This window comes from Pelecanus crispus, chromosome 1 (genome assembly GCF_030463565.1).
Source record: "Pelecanus crispus isolate bPelCri1 chromosome 1, bPelCri1.pri, whole genome shotgun sequence".
Classification (NCBI taxonomy): Eukaryota; Metazoa; Chordata; class Aves; order Pelecaniformes; family Pelecanidae; genus Pelecanus; species Pelecanus crispus.
In genome coordinates this window covers 75,677,959-75,691,854 of record NC_134643.1, presented here as the reverse complement: position 1 = coordinate 75,691,854, position 13,896 = coordinate 75,677,959, and the positions used below count along the sequence as shown (strand labels likewise).

At 38.5% G+C, this 13,896-nt stretch overlaps 1 protein-coding gene across 8 annotated transcripts in view; it reads right to left on the bottom strand.

Annotated features, from left to right (window-relative positions):
- Positions 1-13,896, bottom strand: part of SOX5 (SRY-box transcription factor 5) — a 293,400-nt gene that overhangs the window by 213,258 nt on the left and 66,246 nt on the right. For all 8 annotated transcript variants that reach the window (XM_075709827.1, XM_075709845.1, XM_075709835.1 and 5 more), the window contains one exon: positions 7,106-7,316. In XM_075709827.1, coding sequence (XP_075565942.1) covers positions 7,106-7,316 — 211 coding nt within the window. The remainder of the gene's footprint in view (positions 1-7,105; positions 7,317-13,896) is intronic.

Below are 13,896 nucleotides of genomic sequence, written 5' to 3'. Positions count from 1 at the left end.
GCTGGCACACTCCCTCATGTATATTTGTATATTACCAGTCTGGGTCAGAGGTTTCTACAACAGTGATCCAAGGACTGAAATGAAGCTCAGAAAGCTAATGGCTTTTCCAGGGGAGGGGGAAATTGGGGCAGGGGGAGGAAGAGAGAGAGCAAAAAATGAAGGCAGACTGCAAACTCACCTAGCTGGAACACACTGGGGGCAACAGGCACATCAAAATGATCTGGGGGTAAGAGTGGCAGCAAGTTTTGAAAACCCCTACAGAAATGAATCACAGCTATTGAAGACTCTGCTTACCTGGGGTATTAGGGGCAGACAGGAGCCCAAATAATTATTTTGGTCTTGGTGAACCACTTATATGCTGCACTGTAAAAGATGGGAAGTGAGAGATCAAGCAGTTTGCTTTGGCTGCTGCTTGTCCAATATTATGGAGCGAATGTACCCTGGAAGGAAATTTTAATTATGGAGATCCATCAGAGAAGACTTTCATTCTCAAACAGGGAGGGGGAGAGGGACTGCATCTCCTCTCCAAAAGCAGAAGTTTCGTGAATCTCACTTGACCATAATGCTTTCTTCTATATTTAAGATGCTGTATCAGCACCTCAGATGCCTTTATCAAAAGAGAAAAGAAAAACCCAAAAGCTACAAACCTTTGAGGATGTAAGCAAGAGAGACTTGGAAGGGAATCTAAGCAAATTTTGAAAACGTCCACTGAAATAAACTGTGACTATCAGGCTAAACTATTAGGAAGGAAAACACTTAAAAACTTGAAGGTGACAAATAAACTTCACTTTGAGCAAGTAAGAGCTGGCAGGGCTTCAAAATAGGCTACCTCTGTTCTAGAGTTAAAGCACTTGTTAATAAAGGTTTAAGCCACTGCAGCATTTAACAGTGCCTTCTCTTCACATAGGCCTATTTCCTAAACTTCATCTTTAAAATTTTTTTTAAATTATTTTTTATTTTTATCAGCAGTATATGAATGCACAATTCCATATGGCAGGGTCTTTGAAAGAAGTGCATGGAAATTTGATGCTGGCTTGCTCTACAAGAAAAGACACATCCTCTGGTGACAGACTGCATAGGTGAACATGGAACCACAACACACTTGAAGCATCCTTCCACAGCAGCAGGAGTGTACGAACAAAACATAAAAGTACTCAACTGCAAAGTATCCCTGTTTGTCCTTCAGTAGAACAGCATTACAAAGCCTCTTCAACACGTACTTTGTCAAAGGGACAGTGAAGAACCAAATAAAAGAAATTCAAACCTCAACCAATTAGAGTATCCTTAGGCTTTTCCCGAATCTGTTCACTTCATCTCTTCCCATCTCATCAGATGTGATTTAAAACCAAGAGTCTGCATTTCAAAGGCCTCCCTTCTTGTGCCCATTAATGGTCTGCTTTGGAATTTATGGCTTAAGAAGAGGGAGATCTCTTGATTTCTTTACAAGATATGTTGATTAAAAGTTTGATAATATTAGGAGATATTCTGGGATCTTATTTCAACTAGAGAGCCTGAATTCAATATGGTTCACTTTTATAGACTACAGAACCGCTTAAACAACAGCCATTTAAATTACCACAAGAACAGGTGTTGTGATTTATAATGTAAACTTAAACATCAAACACAAATAGCCTTTGGGGGATGTTCAGAAGACAAAAATCATGCCCGAGAGGCCTTTCCCATCCCTTTCTTTCCGACAAAGTAATTACTTACAGTATTGCAGCATACTATAATACATGAGGCTCTAGTACTCACATGGCCTGTTAAAGCCCTGCAAACATATATATTACCTGCTTACTAAACACTTGAGATTAATTGTTCCCGCTCAGAAGACCTAAGGACTAGTAGATCGAAATTTTGGAGTAGGAACAATATTAAATACTATATATACATAATCCTTGCATGTGCGTGTTTATATATATTTATATCTAAATATATGTATCTAATACATGCACTTTATATATATGTGTATCTACGTACATGTATGTATATGAAATTCAAAGTATTCATTTAAACGGCCAAACGGAATTGAGTTTCAGAGGCCCTTATTATAGAAGAATGAGCCATGCAGATGAGCGAGTGTACCCACATGTGCACACGCTCACGTACGCAGTCTCTGTGGTCAGGTAGATGTCCATACGATCCCTTTTATCCAGAATTCCTACAAATTCTGTACAATAACATAGGTCTGGCCTCAGAAGATACAGTGTGTAAGTTTTAAAGATAAACAGACAGATACATAACCTGTTACAAACATATACTGCCAAAATGGAAAAAGAAGATCGATTCTTATTTAAAAGTTAGGAGATGAAAAGAGCCCATGAGTACTCTGGCTTATTCTAAAAATAGGAGAGAATTTACTTGTTTGCCAATTTTTTTTTCCAGAAGCCAAGCCATTCGTTCAGAGGAAAGGCTACACAGATTTCAGAGATTTAATTTTCCACAAGCACAGGCCGTAAATTAAAATACAGCAATCTAATCCCATTAATAGTGCAAGAAAAAGCTAAGTGGCTGCTTTGGTCTTTGCTTTCATGAACCTGTGTCAAGCTCAGTGACTTCAAAGAGATTTCCATTTCATTTCTACAAATGAAGAGAACAGACAGACAGAGAGTCTCTGCCATCCTCTGATGCCTTAAGAAAACAGAAGAAAAACATGCCTGTATCTCATTCGCCTAATGATTTTAGCTGCAAAAGGAATCCCATGGTCGGCAGACGACCCTCAGGGCAAGGGCTTGAGGTCTGTCACTGTATATAAGGCTTCTCCAAACCCACTCCATTATCTTCATTATTGTATACCAGGAATAAAAGGGGACTGACTCCTCTTCTGAAGTTCAAGTTAGAAAGGACAGAATGTTTCATGTAAAATAACATTGTGTGACTTCAGTAATAGGTTTATGCCTTTGGGGGCCTAATACTAAAGCTGCATGTAAGGATTTTCTGCAGAATTTGAGAGAAGAAAAAGGAGCACTGTATTAGCAATGAGTAAAATTCCACAAGTTTTAGCTTCACTGAAACACTCTGTGTCTCTGTGTCAGCATGACTCATTGTCAATCACATACTTTCATACAGCAAGAGTAAAATGGCAAGTTTGGAGGGGGGGGGGGGGGGGGAAGAGCATGGAGCTTTAGGGCTAAGTACAAACCCCTATGAAAACCAAAACCACACACATATGCAAGGAGGAAAAGAAAGTGACAAGCTTTTAGAAATTTCTTAGGAATGAGTAGGTAGCATGGCTTCCTACAGGGGACATTAGCCACAGGCATATATACAACAAATCAACATGGAAACCATTTATATGAACAGTGATGCTTCCCTTGTCAGCACATGTGGGGGTACATGGATGTGCTTACATACATGCATAGATACAGGTGTGCTATTCATGCACTCTGAGCTGTATGCTTCATAACACTGTAAAAATCCTTGTCCTTTACTGACAAAATGTATCAAGTATTAACTCTTACTTCCTAACAAACATAATTTAACAAAACCATTTACCTTATATCACTAAAGCTTCTTAAAACGAGCCAGACCTGTTATCAATATTTTGGAATATCTCACTTGTCCTTAAAACCCATTTAAGAAAAGAGAAATCCTTTCCCTGACTGATATGAGGTTTGGATCAAGACCTAAAGTTGTCTACCCAGACCTCCTCTTTTTTGCAGTTTTGAAGAAACGGGCCATTTGAAAAAATGCTTCAAAAGCACATTTCCCACAGTAATTCAGAAGACAATTTCAAACAATAAAAACAGAGTAAACACAACCCATTGTACAAGTTAAATAATATATAAACTTTTGAGTACATAGAGAAATGGGAATCTGGCTCGTATCTGGTCTTTGAAAGATTCACAGGAAATTGATTTAATTAAACCTCAGCTACTGGTGCAAATGTCTCCCTTTCTTCCCAAAGGGAAATAAAGTATTATATTATTGTAGTTGACATAATGCAGCAAGGCTTAACCAAGATTTTTGGTCTTCTCCTGCAAAGCTCCACAAAACTAGCAAGACTAAAAATTATTACTGAAATACACAGTGATCATGCATTGTTGAACTGTTACCTACATGTACTACCAAAGATTCCCACTTGTAACTTATCTTATTCACGGGGAAATTAATTTGACCTGGATAGGCTGGAAGAGTGAGCTAACAAGAACCTTATGAAGTTCAATAAGGACAAATGTAAGGTCTTGCATCTGGGAAAAACATAACCCAGGAGTGCAGCACAGGCTGGGATGCTACCCAAAGGGACCTGGGGGTGCTGGTGGACAACACACTCAATATGAGTGAACAGTGTGCTGCTGTGGCAAAGAAAGCCAACAGGATGCTGGGTTGCATCACCAAGGGCATCACCAGCAGAGATAAAGAAGTCGTTATCCCACTCTGCTCAGTGCTTATCAGGCCACACCTGGAACACTGTGTTCAGTTTTGGTCCCTGCTATGCAAAAAAGGTGTGAACAGGCTGGAGAGGGTCCAGAGAAGGGCCACAAAGATGATCAAAGGACTGGGAAGCCTGCCATATGAGGAAAAGCTGAGAGAACTGGGTTTGTTCAGCCTTGACAAAAAAAAGGCTTAGGGGAGACCTTATCACCACATTCCAGTATTTAAAGGGTGGCTACAAAGAAAATGACGACTCCCTTTTTGCAAGGAATCACACAGAGAAGATGAGGGGTAGTGGGTACAAGTTACTCCTGGGGCGATTTCAATTGTACACAAGAGGAACATTTTTCACAATGAGAACAATCAGCCATTGGAATAATCTCCCTAGGGAATTGGTGGATTCCCGAACATTGGGCACTTAAGATTCAGCTGGACAGGGTGCCAGGCCATCTTGTCTAGACCATGTTTTTGCCAAGCAAGGTCGGACCAGATGATCCTTGAGGTCCCTTCCAACCTGGTATTCTATGATTCTGTGATTAATATGCTAATTACCTGATTAGCAACCAGTGACGACTGACAACTTTACTTTAGCATTACGTGAAGAAGACATGACAATAAGTAGATTTTCTGCTGGAGTTCAAACAGAGAAGACATTGTGCTTGCAGTAGTACATGCTTCTTTTAGGCAAAGAGATTCATATTTGTGGAGGTTCTCTAAGAACAGTCTTGCCATCTGCACCCAGAAATATATATTTTTTAATTAGCCACTCTAAAAACAATCATGTTGGCTGAAGGGAAGGGGGAGGGAGACTTGTCAAAATGATGTATTTGTCCCTGAACCACCTTTCAGTGCGCTTATGCAAGTCTAATTTTCTTCCTAGCCAGCTCACCTCTCTGGCCTCCTTTTGTTTCATGTCCCATTTCCCATTCTCTTCTAACTTCTGAACTTTTGTTAGTTTGCTTTTAAGGAGAAAGGGGAAAAAAACCCCTTTCCTATTCATTTTTTCCTGGATGGGGAGTAAGCAGAGACATGAATATGGCACCCTCATAATGATTTAACTAGGGCTTAATGAAATTTTCATCACAACCTGCTGTTCATTTTAATGGCCTTTGAAAGACAATAGAACAATGGCTAGAGGGAAGAAAAGATTTTCTGTTGCATGCATTTGCAAAGCCCAACATTCAGCTGCTCCCCCTCCTCTCTCTCCCAATCTCTTCACAAAGCTGTAGATCTTTTTTTTTTGTACTGTATATTTTCATTTTAGTAGAGCTGAGATAATGCACAGGCTCTGTAACCATTCTCATGCCTATCTGTGGCCTTTCCTTAATGGAGCCTGTGCAGCTTGTACAACCTCATACTCAACAGAGTGTTTACACATTGCCCAGAATCTCCTGCTTTTTCCTCTCTTTTATATAAAAGTCTAGTCTCCTTTCCCCGCACCCCATACCATACACAGGAAAGATCTTTTCCATTTAAAGGCACAAGGTAGGTCATAGCATTGACCATTAAGTCAACATAAATGCAAAATGAAATGCTATGATTATACATAATATTCCAAAAAATGCTTAGACAAAGAATTTGTTTCCCAGCAGACCCTTACTCTGTGCTCCAGTCAAGAAGAGAAGACTAATTTATGATCCTGTCATGCTCATGTATGTGACACTGTGGCTGTGTTTGCATTGTATTTTCATTCCAATATGCAGGTTGTCCTAACATTTTCTTGTAGGTGCTGTAAATTCATGCTTCAACACTGAGGTGGGGTCTGAGGGCCATGCTTTTAAACATTTGAAATAGACTTCTACAACAGGATAGCTGGATGTCAATGAAAAGTGAAGTCTCATTACTATGCATTAGGGAATAAGGCTCAGTATCTTCACACATCAACTGGCTCACAGTCCCCTGGAAATGTAGCCGTAAATATGCATGCTGGTACCTATGGAAAACATAGCGAGAACTTCACCTTCCAGTCAGCGGTTTGACTCTGCCCCAAATAGGGAGGAATTGAAAATCTTACTTAAAGGAAAACTGTTCTATGGCTTCTCAGAGGTGAAATGTTCAGTCTTAGTCTCAGCCCACAGAGCACAAGTGGCATCGTCACTAACTGGACATACAGTCTCAAAAAAGAAACTGATTCTCCAGAGATGATACCTATATGCCAAGATTGAAACTTGCTGGTCAGACATAAGGCAGAGAAAGCCTCTACTGTGTCTGTTTGTATAGTACCTGCACTACAGATAAATAAAGGATGACATAATAGGACATGCTCCAGACAAAAACTTTTATGAATTCCGAATTTAACTTCTTACTTTTCAGATAATGACATGCTTAGTAGATAACTTCACAAAAAAGTTGACATTGCTGATAACACTGCTTTTTGCTCTAGAAATGGGGGAGAGGGGAGTAGTGGTGTAAATGACCCCCAGGCTGTTAAAACTACAGTGTTCACTGTGCCCATGTTGAGGAGGTTGCTGTGTCTATTGCCACTGTGACAAAAAGACCGTTATGTCAGACAAAGGCTCTCACTTGGGAAAAGCTAAAAATGTTAGCTATAATGGGATATTGCTGAAATTTATCTCTAATGTAGACAAGAACTATGAGTTCTTTACTTCGATTTTGCTAGCAAGAAAAAGCAACGGAGCAGAAAATGGGAAGATTAAAAAGTATACGTATCCAAAGAATCTGGAGAAAAGAAAAGAAAACAGAAAATTTTGGCCAGTTTCCCAGGCCTTACCTTCTGGCTCATTTTTGATGAGCTCTTCCATTTTTCTTTGCTTAAGGGTGTCTACAACATCCGCTAGGCTCCCTTTGCGCCTTTCAGGGGTTCCCAGGGCTGTGCTGGACAATGATTCTCCACTCTGACGCCCACCTTCTTCTGCCTTCAAGGGTGAGGTAGATGAGTTGTGCGGGGCAAATGAAGACATCACTTTATTGCCATCAACTTCCTGAAAGGGGAGAAAAATGAGATGAAACATTTCTCTCTTTTCTTAAAGAAGAAAAAAAAAGATAAAGATGGAAAGAAAGAACAATCCTTTGTTCTTTGAGTTCATTGCTGTTTGTTCTTCTGTGGAAACCTTTAAAAAGGCATGCAATGCTTCAAAAAACACCCAGAACAAAGCCTATCCATAAAGCACAAACCAAGATTACAGGCTGAAGTGAACAAAGATCAGCTTGCAAGAGAGAAACATAAAATAGTTTTTCCTTAATTGAGGAATGTTGTACTCATAGGTTTCCTAATAACAATGGTATTGATTACCTTTAATTGTTCATTCTTTTACAGCTTGCTTTCGAAAAAATCTTCAATTTTTACAGGGACCATTAATTTCCTGACTTTATAAAGTACTTAATGCCTTGATGGCTAGCTGTTGTAAGAAATGAAATAGTAACCAAATATTAAATGCCTTTCGCTATATAACTTATTTGAACTCACATAGTTCACGTAGTTCTCCCATCTATAAGCGATAAAGCAATTGTTTTCTATTTTCTAATTCTCTTTCTATTCTCCTCTTCCATCTCATACCTTCATTTCTTGTAGAGACAATATTTTTCACAAAGGTGGTCCTAATGACTTTCACTGGCAGCACAATGGCAAAATTCTGTGACTTCCTGGAACATACACACAATCCTCCTCACGTGAGAGTCCATAGAGATCTACTCATTAATTTTAATGGAAACCAAAACTGGTTCCAACATCTTCAAGCTTGCCTTCATTAACGTGAGAGTCTTCTCCTCCACGCCTCCTCCAACATAAAGCAGTGTTCTCTGCATATATTCCTTTCCCCTTTTATGTCTCTTTCATACTCTACCCTTCTGTACACACCTCTGAAAGCCTTTTTTCCCGCTGCTAACATATGCTATCTATACCTTGCAAAACTTAGGTCAATGTGTCCGAACGAAGCATGCTGCAGAGTGCATACACTGCATAATATATTGCTGCAAACATGAACAGTTTTTATTGTGATCAGATTCTCCAGAGTTGTTTTTTTTTCTTTTTCATTATCTTATTTCCTTACATTTCTGTATTCCAGATGTTTAATGAAAATTATTTCTAAAAAAGTCAGGGACCATCTTGTGATCTCAGTTACAGACTTGGTTGAAAAAGTCTTAATAATTTTTAAACTGTTTTCATTTTATAGGGTATGAAAGTGACACATACACTGGTTTTAGTGATTTCTGTTACAATTTTATCTTCTTTTTTTCCTGAGTAATTTTTGGTGTCCCTGGTTTAATAAACCCCAGTATTTCAGAAAAAAATGTGTCTTTTCATAAATAGAACATAAATTGCTAAAAACAATCTCAACAGAATTTGAATAAAGCAACACGGAAGATATGAAGTAAAGTATGTATTTGTTTTCACAGACTACTTCATTTTGGCAAAAAGATTACCTTTGGTTAAGAAAACTTTTAGTGCAAACAGTTTTGAGCAGCTTGAGTGTGTTATACTAGTGAATAAATTCCCTAACAGAATCGGATTTAACTGAGATTACAATCTGGGCCATCATATGCCCCAAAAGCCAAACCCAGTGATGTTAATGAGAGACTTTCTACTGACGTCAGTGAGCTTTTGACCAAGCCCTAAAAAATTTTCCGACTCTAGTCAACAGAAATGCCCCTTTTTTTTTCTTGCAACTCCCTCCGTTTTTGTTCTGCACTTGGAAAATTACTAGTTGCTAACACTGGACTTCAAAAATTAGTTGGATTCGAATGTAATTTTTTTTCACATATACAGACCTGAATAAACTGGTTTTTAACACTGATCTAGATGAGCAAAAGTTAACTTCAGCATCAGTTCAGATTTTATCTAACATTCAAACCTATTATCACCAAGTCGTAATTTTTTTCCTACAGACAAGACCAAAAGGGGAAGTATCTTGAAAGCTGCTTTCTTCTTCACACTTTGAAGACAGATAAGCCAAATACCATCCTTACTTACAGTTCTTAAATCCACCGGTACCATCAAATTATGTGTAGGAACAGTATCATTCCCAATTTTACCAGGAACTAGTTTCTTGGTTTTATTCCAAAGTGGGCCCCAAAGACATTCGTTTGTGTTTCTGTGTATGTCACACATTGGTCACAGACAAAAAGTACTTGCAACAGCTGCCTAAACCTCAGGAATCATCATTGCTGCTTCCATGTACATTTCCGGTACAGGCAAGTGTTTTTATATGTACAAATATATCCTGAGTATACGACAAGTTTGTTGTAAGAGAAGAAGCATAAGAACACAAGACTGAATTATACGTAAGGTAATACAAGGTGATTTTCAAAATCACGGATTGCTTGGCATTCAAATGGAACCCACGAGTATTTTCAAAACCACTAAAATTTCCCTGCCTCTTTTTCTGCGGAAAGGAAGGGGAGAGGACGAGAGTAGTTTGTGGGTAAAGCATCATGAAAGGACTCTGGATACTCAATTCCTTGTTCTTTTACATGTCCTGTGTAACCATGGAAAAAGGCACTTTTGTTTCTGCATTTCAGTTTCCTACCTGTAAAATAGGCACAAAAGAAGTAATTTCTTATATTGGAAAGGTCTTGGAATGATAACCTCATTAATAACACAGAGACGCCCTGATACTACGATATTCGCTGAAAGCATTTATATGGTATCACAGCTAGGAGGACTTCACAGCTGGACAAGAAAGGAAAAGGGAGTGCTCTACACAGATTTTTTTAAAACATAAACTATATATTAAAATATACATCTAAGTAATCGTCCCCAAAACAAAATGTTTCCTTAGACTGCTCTTGTTATGTGTGCATGTATGCAGTGTTTGCATATCACATACATGGGCTATTTATACACTTGTGGGGTTTAAGATACACTCCACTTAATCAAAACACATATACAGTAGGGGAACAGCTGCAATCACATCTCAGTGGGCTAAATTACAGTACACCAGTGAATTATTCATTCAAAAAGATCTGTAGCAATCACACATTCATTGCGTGATTTGCAGTCTAAGAGGAATCCTCTCCTTTCCATACCGGCGGATGAGTGCACACATCAGCTACTGCTGTTGATGAGAGTTCTGCATGTAACCTCCAGCACAGCAGCTCGAGAATTTGCCCTCCCCACTTGTCCACGATCTTTTTATTCTGTCATTCAGAACCACAACCTGAAATGCCCAACTGTTATCTTGGCTTTCGCTTTATGTCCCTCTGTTTTATTTTGTTCTTTCTTATGTCATTACTGGGGAAAGTGAAAAAGAATTTTCAATGGTTCTGGATTTTTACTTTAACCAGATAAAAAGAAAGGATACTTCCGCATAAAACCTACTCATGTCAACGGTTACATAAAGCTAAAAAACTTCTAGCAAAGAAACCCTTCTGATACTATGTATGAGAGTTTAACTATCCCCCTGAAAACACTCAAGAGAAATCCTTAATGGTAAGAAAGATATGTCAGCAACAGTTTAAAATTAATCCCCTGAGAAGGAAGTTCCCTCCCAACAAGTGAGATTTAGCAGGTTCCTTTTTTTGAAAGGACAAATTCACATGACTTTTTTCAGTTAACGGAGAGAAAAGCAACAACCCTGTGAAGCGTGGTATTAAAAAACCTAAATATCTACTACTGACATTCTAAACTGAAGTCCATCAAGCCACACACAAGACCTATCTCTCAGTCACCAAAACGGTGGAAAAACAGACACCCTTTCACAAGAGAACAGTCTCTTGCAGCCGTGTAACCATTTCACCTGTTCAAGTTTGATTACATTCCCGCCTCTGGCACTGTTAATCCTGGTAACAGTTTTATGCAGTCAGCAGCTGCTTCATGGATGGGGCTCTATTGTCCATTTGCATTGCGAACTGCTCTGCTAATGTGTGCTGGCACAACATTTCATCCAACTCTGAGCTGGGATTGTACTCACCAACACCTGATGCTGCTGCTTCTTGCTCTTCCCACTTCGGAAAGACAGACAAGGACCTACACAGATCCTGCTGAATCAAACACCCTAGGCCCTTCTTTCCCCCATAACAACAGCAACAAAAAAAAAGGACTGGCCCACGTTTCAAGTCTTCTGCTTCTGTTCCAAGCTAGAATCCACAGGTAGACTTGTTCATTTACAAGAAAGTTGCCTCTATATTGCCAAACAGCTTTCCACCTATGGAGGAAATACCTCTTCCAAGGTTTAATGATAAAACAGGCTTCTGCCCTTTCAGGATGAGGTCAATAATCTTCCTTTGTTAATCTTGGGCAAGCTTTACTTAATCTAGCCCCCTTGTCACCTTTGTGATTGACAGGAAAAGTCATGTCACTGGACAATGGACTTACCCTCACTGAGCAATATCTTTTTTAAAGATTACACAATGTTACCCTTGCTCTCATAAAAAGCGCAAACACTTTGCTCTTAAAAGAAACTATTCATTCCATTTGTATCTTTCAAATGGTCTCTCTCCATTTCCAGGGTCCAACCGAGGCCTATTTCAGTTCTACAGAGGGACAGTGAAACACTTAATGAAAAGAAACAGGTTGTACTTGGTGAGATGTCCAAAATATCTCTTAGTGCTCTAACTAGATGTCATCTTCTCCTTCCTCATCTAGAGATGCATGTTATTCCTATCTGCAGTTAAACTCAGACAACTCTGTTTCTGTGGCATTAAAATTTTGTCCCAAACCAACCAATAATCAAAGCAGAAGAAAACTCAGAACTAAGTCTGAAACTGTTAATTACCACCATATGGCATGCAAGAAGGCTGCATCTGCAGGAAAAAAAAAAAAAAAATTATGAGAATCAAGCCTCTGGCTTTGCAGCCAAAAACACCTGGAATAAAATACTTCTGTCTCTAGAGCAAGAACTGGTATCATCTGATTTTAAGAAGCTTGTGAGCCTAAAAGCAACCTAACAGGTTCTTTTTTCAAAGCTGGAATTTTGCCCATACCAAAGTATGGGCTCTTTTAGAATGTGTAAAGAAAATACGAAAGCAAATTTTTTGCTCTGCTTTCTGCATTAGCAGACTATCTATTTTATAGTCTCCATAGTGACCAGGAAGCTGGTAACTGTATGATGTAAGAGACAATCAGAAAACAGAATACTTCACGCTTCTGAAGACAAACGATTCTTAAGCAGTTTAGTACTGTTTGCTATTTATTTACCTAATAAACTTTTAGGAAATTAATATCTATGTTTCAGATTCAACAGCATAGATACTTCAAGTAAAAATCTGAAAGCTATAAAAACACTCCCGATGCTCACAGGAGGTCCACCAGCAATTACAAGAAAAACCAAAGTTGACATTTCCAATATTTTTTAAGGTTTAAAAGAAACAAAACATACACACATTATTCACAAAGCATTTGCTTAACCTTCCATTTACAATCGTTGCCTTAATTAATGTAATTAACTTACTTTAGAAGCAGAAGTACCATCATCTTTCAATGGGAACTGTATCTTCAAATCAGTTAAGTGATCTGGAAAATCCCTTCTACATGCTATGTCACAGGGGCTATAGGGCAGATATTACCATAAACCTGTGCAGTTTATGGTGGCTGTCAACCTGGCACCTTCCGGAAGATGAAACACATATTCCACAAGGCTTCCCATTGGACACCGTTCTTTTTACATGTTAGAATTTCTTTGCTTCTATCTTACATTTAAATAGGTCTTTTGTCTCTCGGTTTCCTTCATGGAGCAAAGTTGTTCATCAGTGGTGGAAAGGAATGATCCCAAGGAGACTTAAAAGAAACAGTGGAGGATACAGTGAGAACAAAGGAGACTATGTAAAAGGGCATAGAGGGGGGAAAAAAAAAGTGGAAGAGGATAAATACACCTTTAGGAAGTAAGAACTGACAAGAACACATAATCCAAGGAGGGATAAAAGAAATATCAAAGGATGTCGCATAAACAAACTTAGAAAGATGTACATCCTATGGTTCTGCAATTAGATCCAAGCAAACTGACAGCTATTCTTATACAGATTGATTTTTTTTCTAGGATTGTCATTTTAATGATGACAAGGAACTGAAATGAAATGGAGAGTGAAGAAGTTGATGAATGGATCTGAAGAGTCAGCTGAAGAGGTCATCATGGCAGAGAAGTAAGAATTTTACCTGAATTAGGTGAACTAAAGACAGTAAACAGAGATGTGCATTTTTTTTCTTTTTACTATGATCATGCTACAGTCAAGCAAAATAGATTCAAGTCAAATTTTGTTTTGGCTTTGCTGAGATGATGTATTTGGGACTCCATGATCCAATATTTTGGAAGTATTGCCAATTATCAGACTTACAGAATCCTGCCCATATCTAGCTCTCCCTCTAAAATGTTAATACTTTTCTTGGTACTGGATTTTTTTTTTTTTTTTTTTGGCAATGATTACTATCTCTTGTCCTTCAGGGTGTATTTATTTGACGTCAAGTGCTGTATCTAATTAATGACCTCTTTTTGATGAAGCAGAAGATATACTGGCAGAGGTTTCAATGGGAAGACTAACAGGTATTTCAAGTGTTTGACATCTATGAACCTGGCTGAAAATTATTTGAACCTTAAAAAGAAGACCATCTGCTTTATGAACTCTGCTACA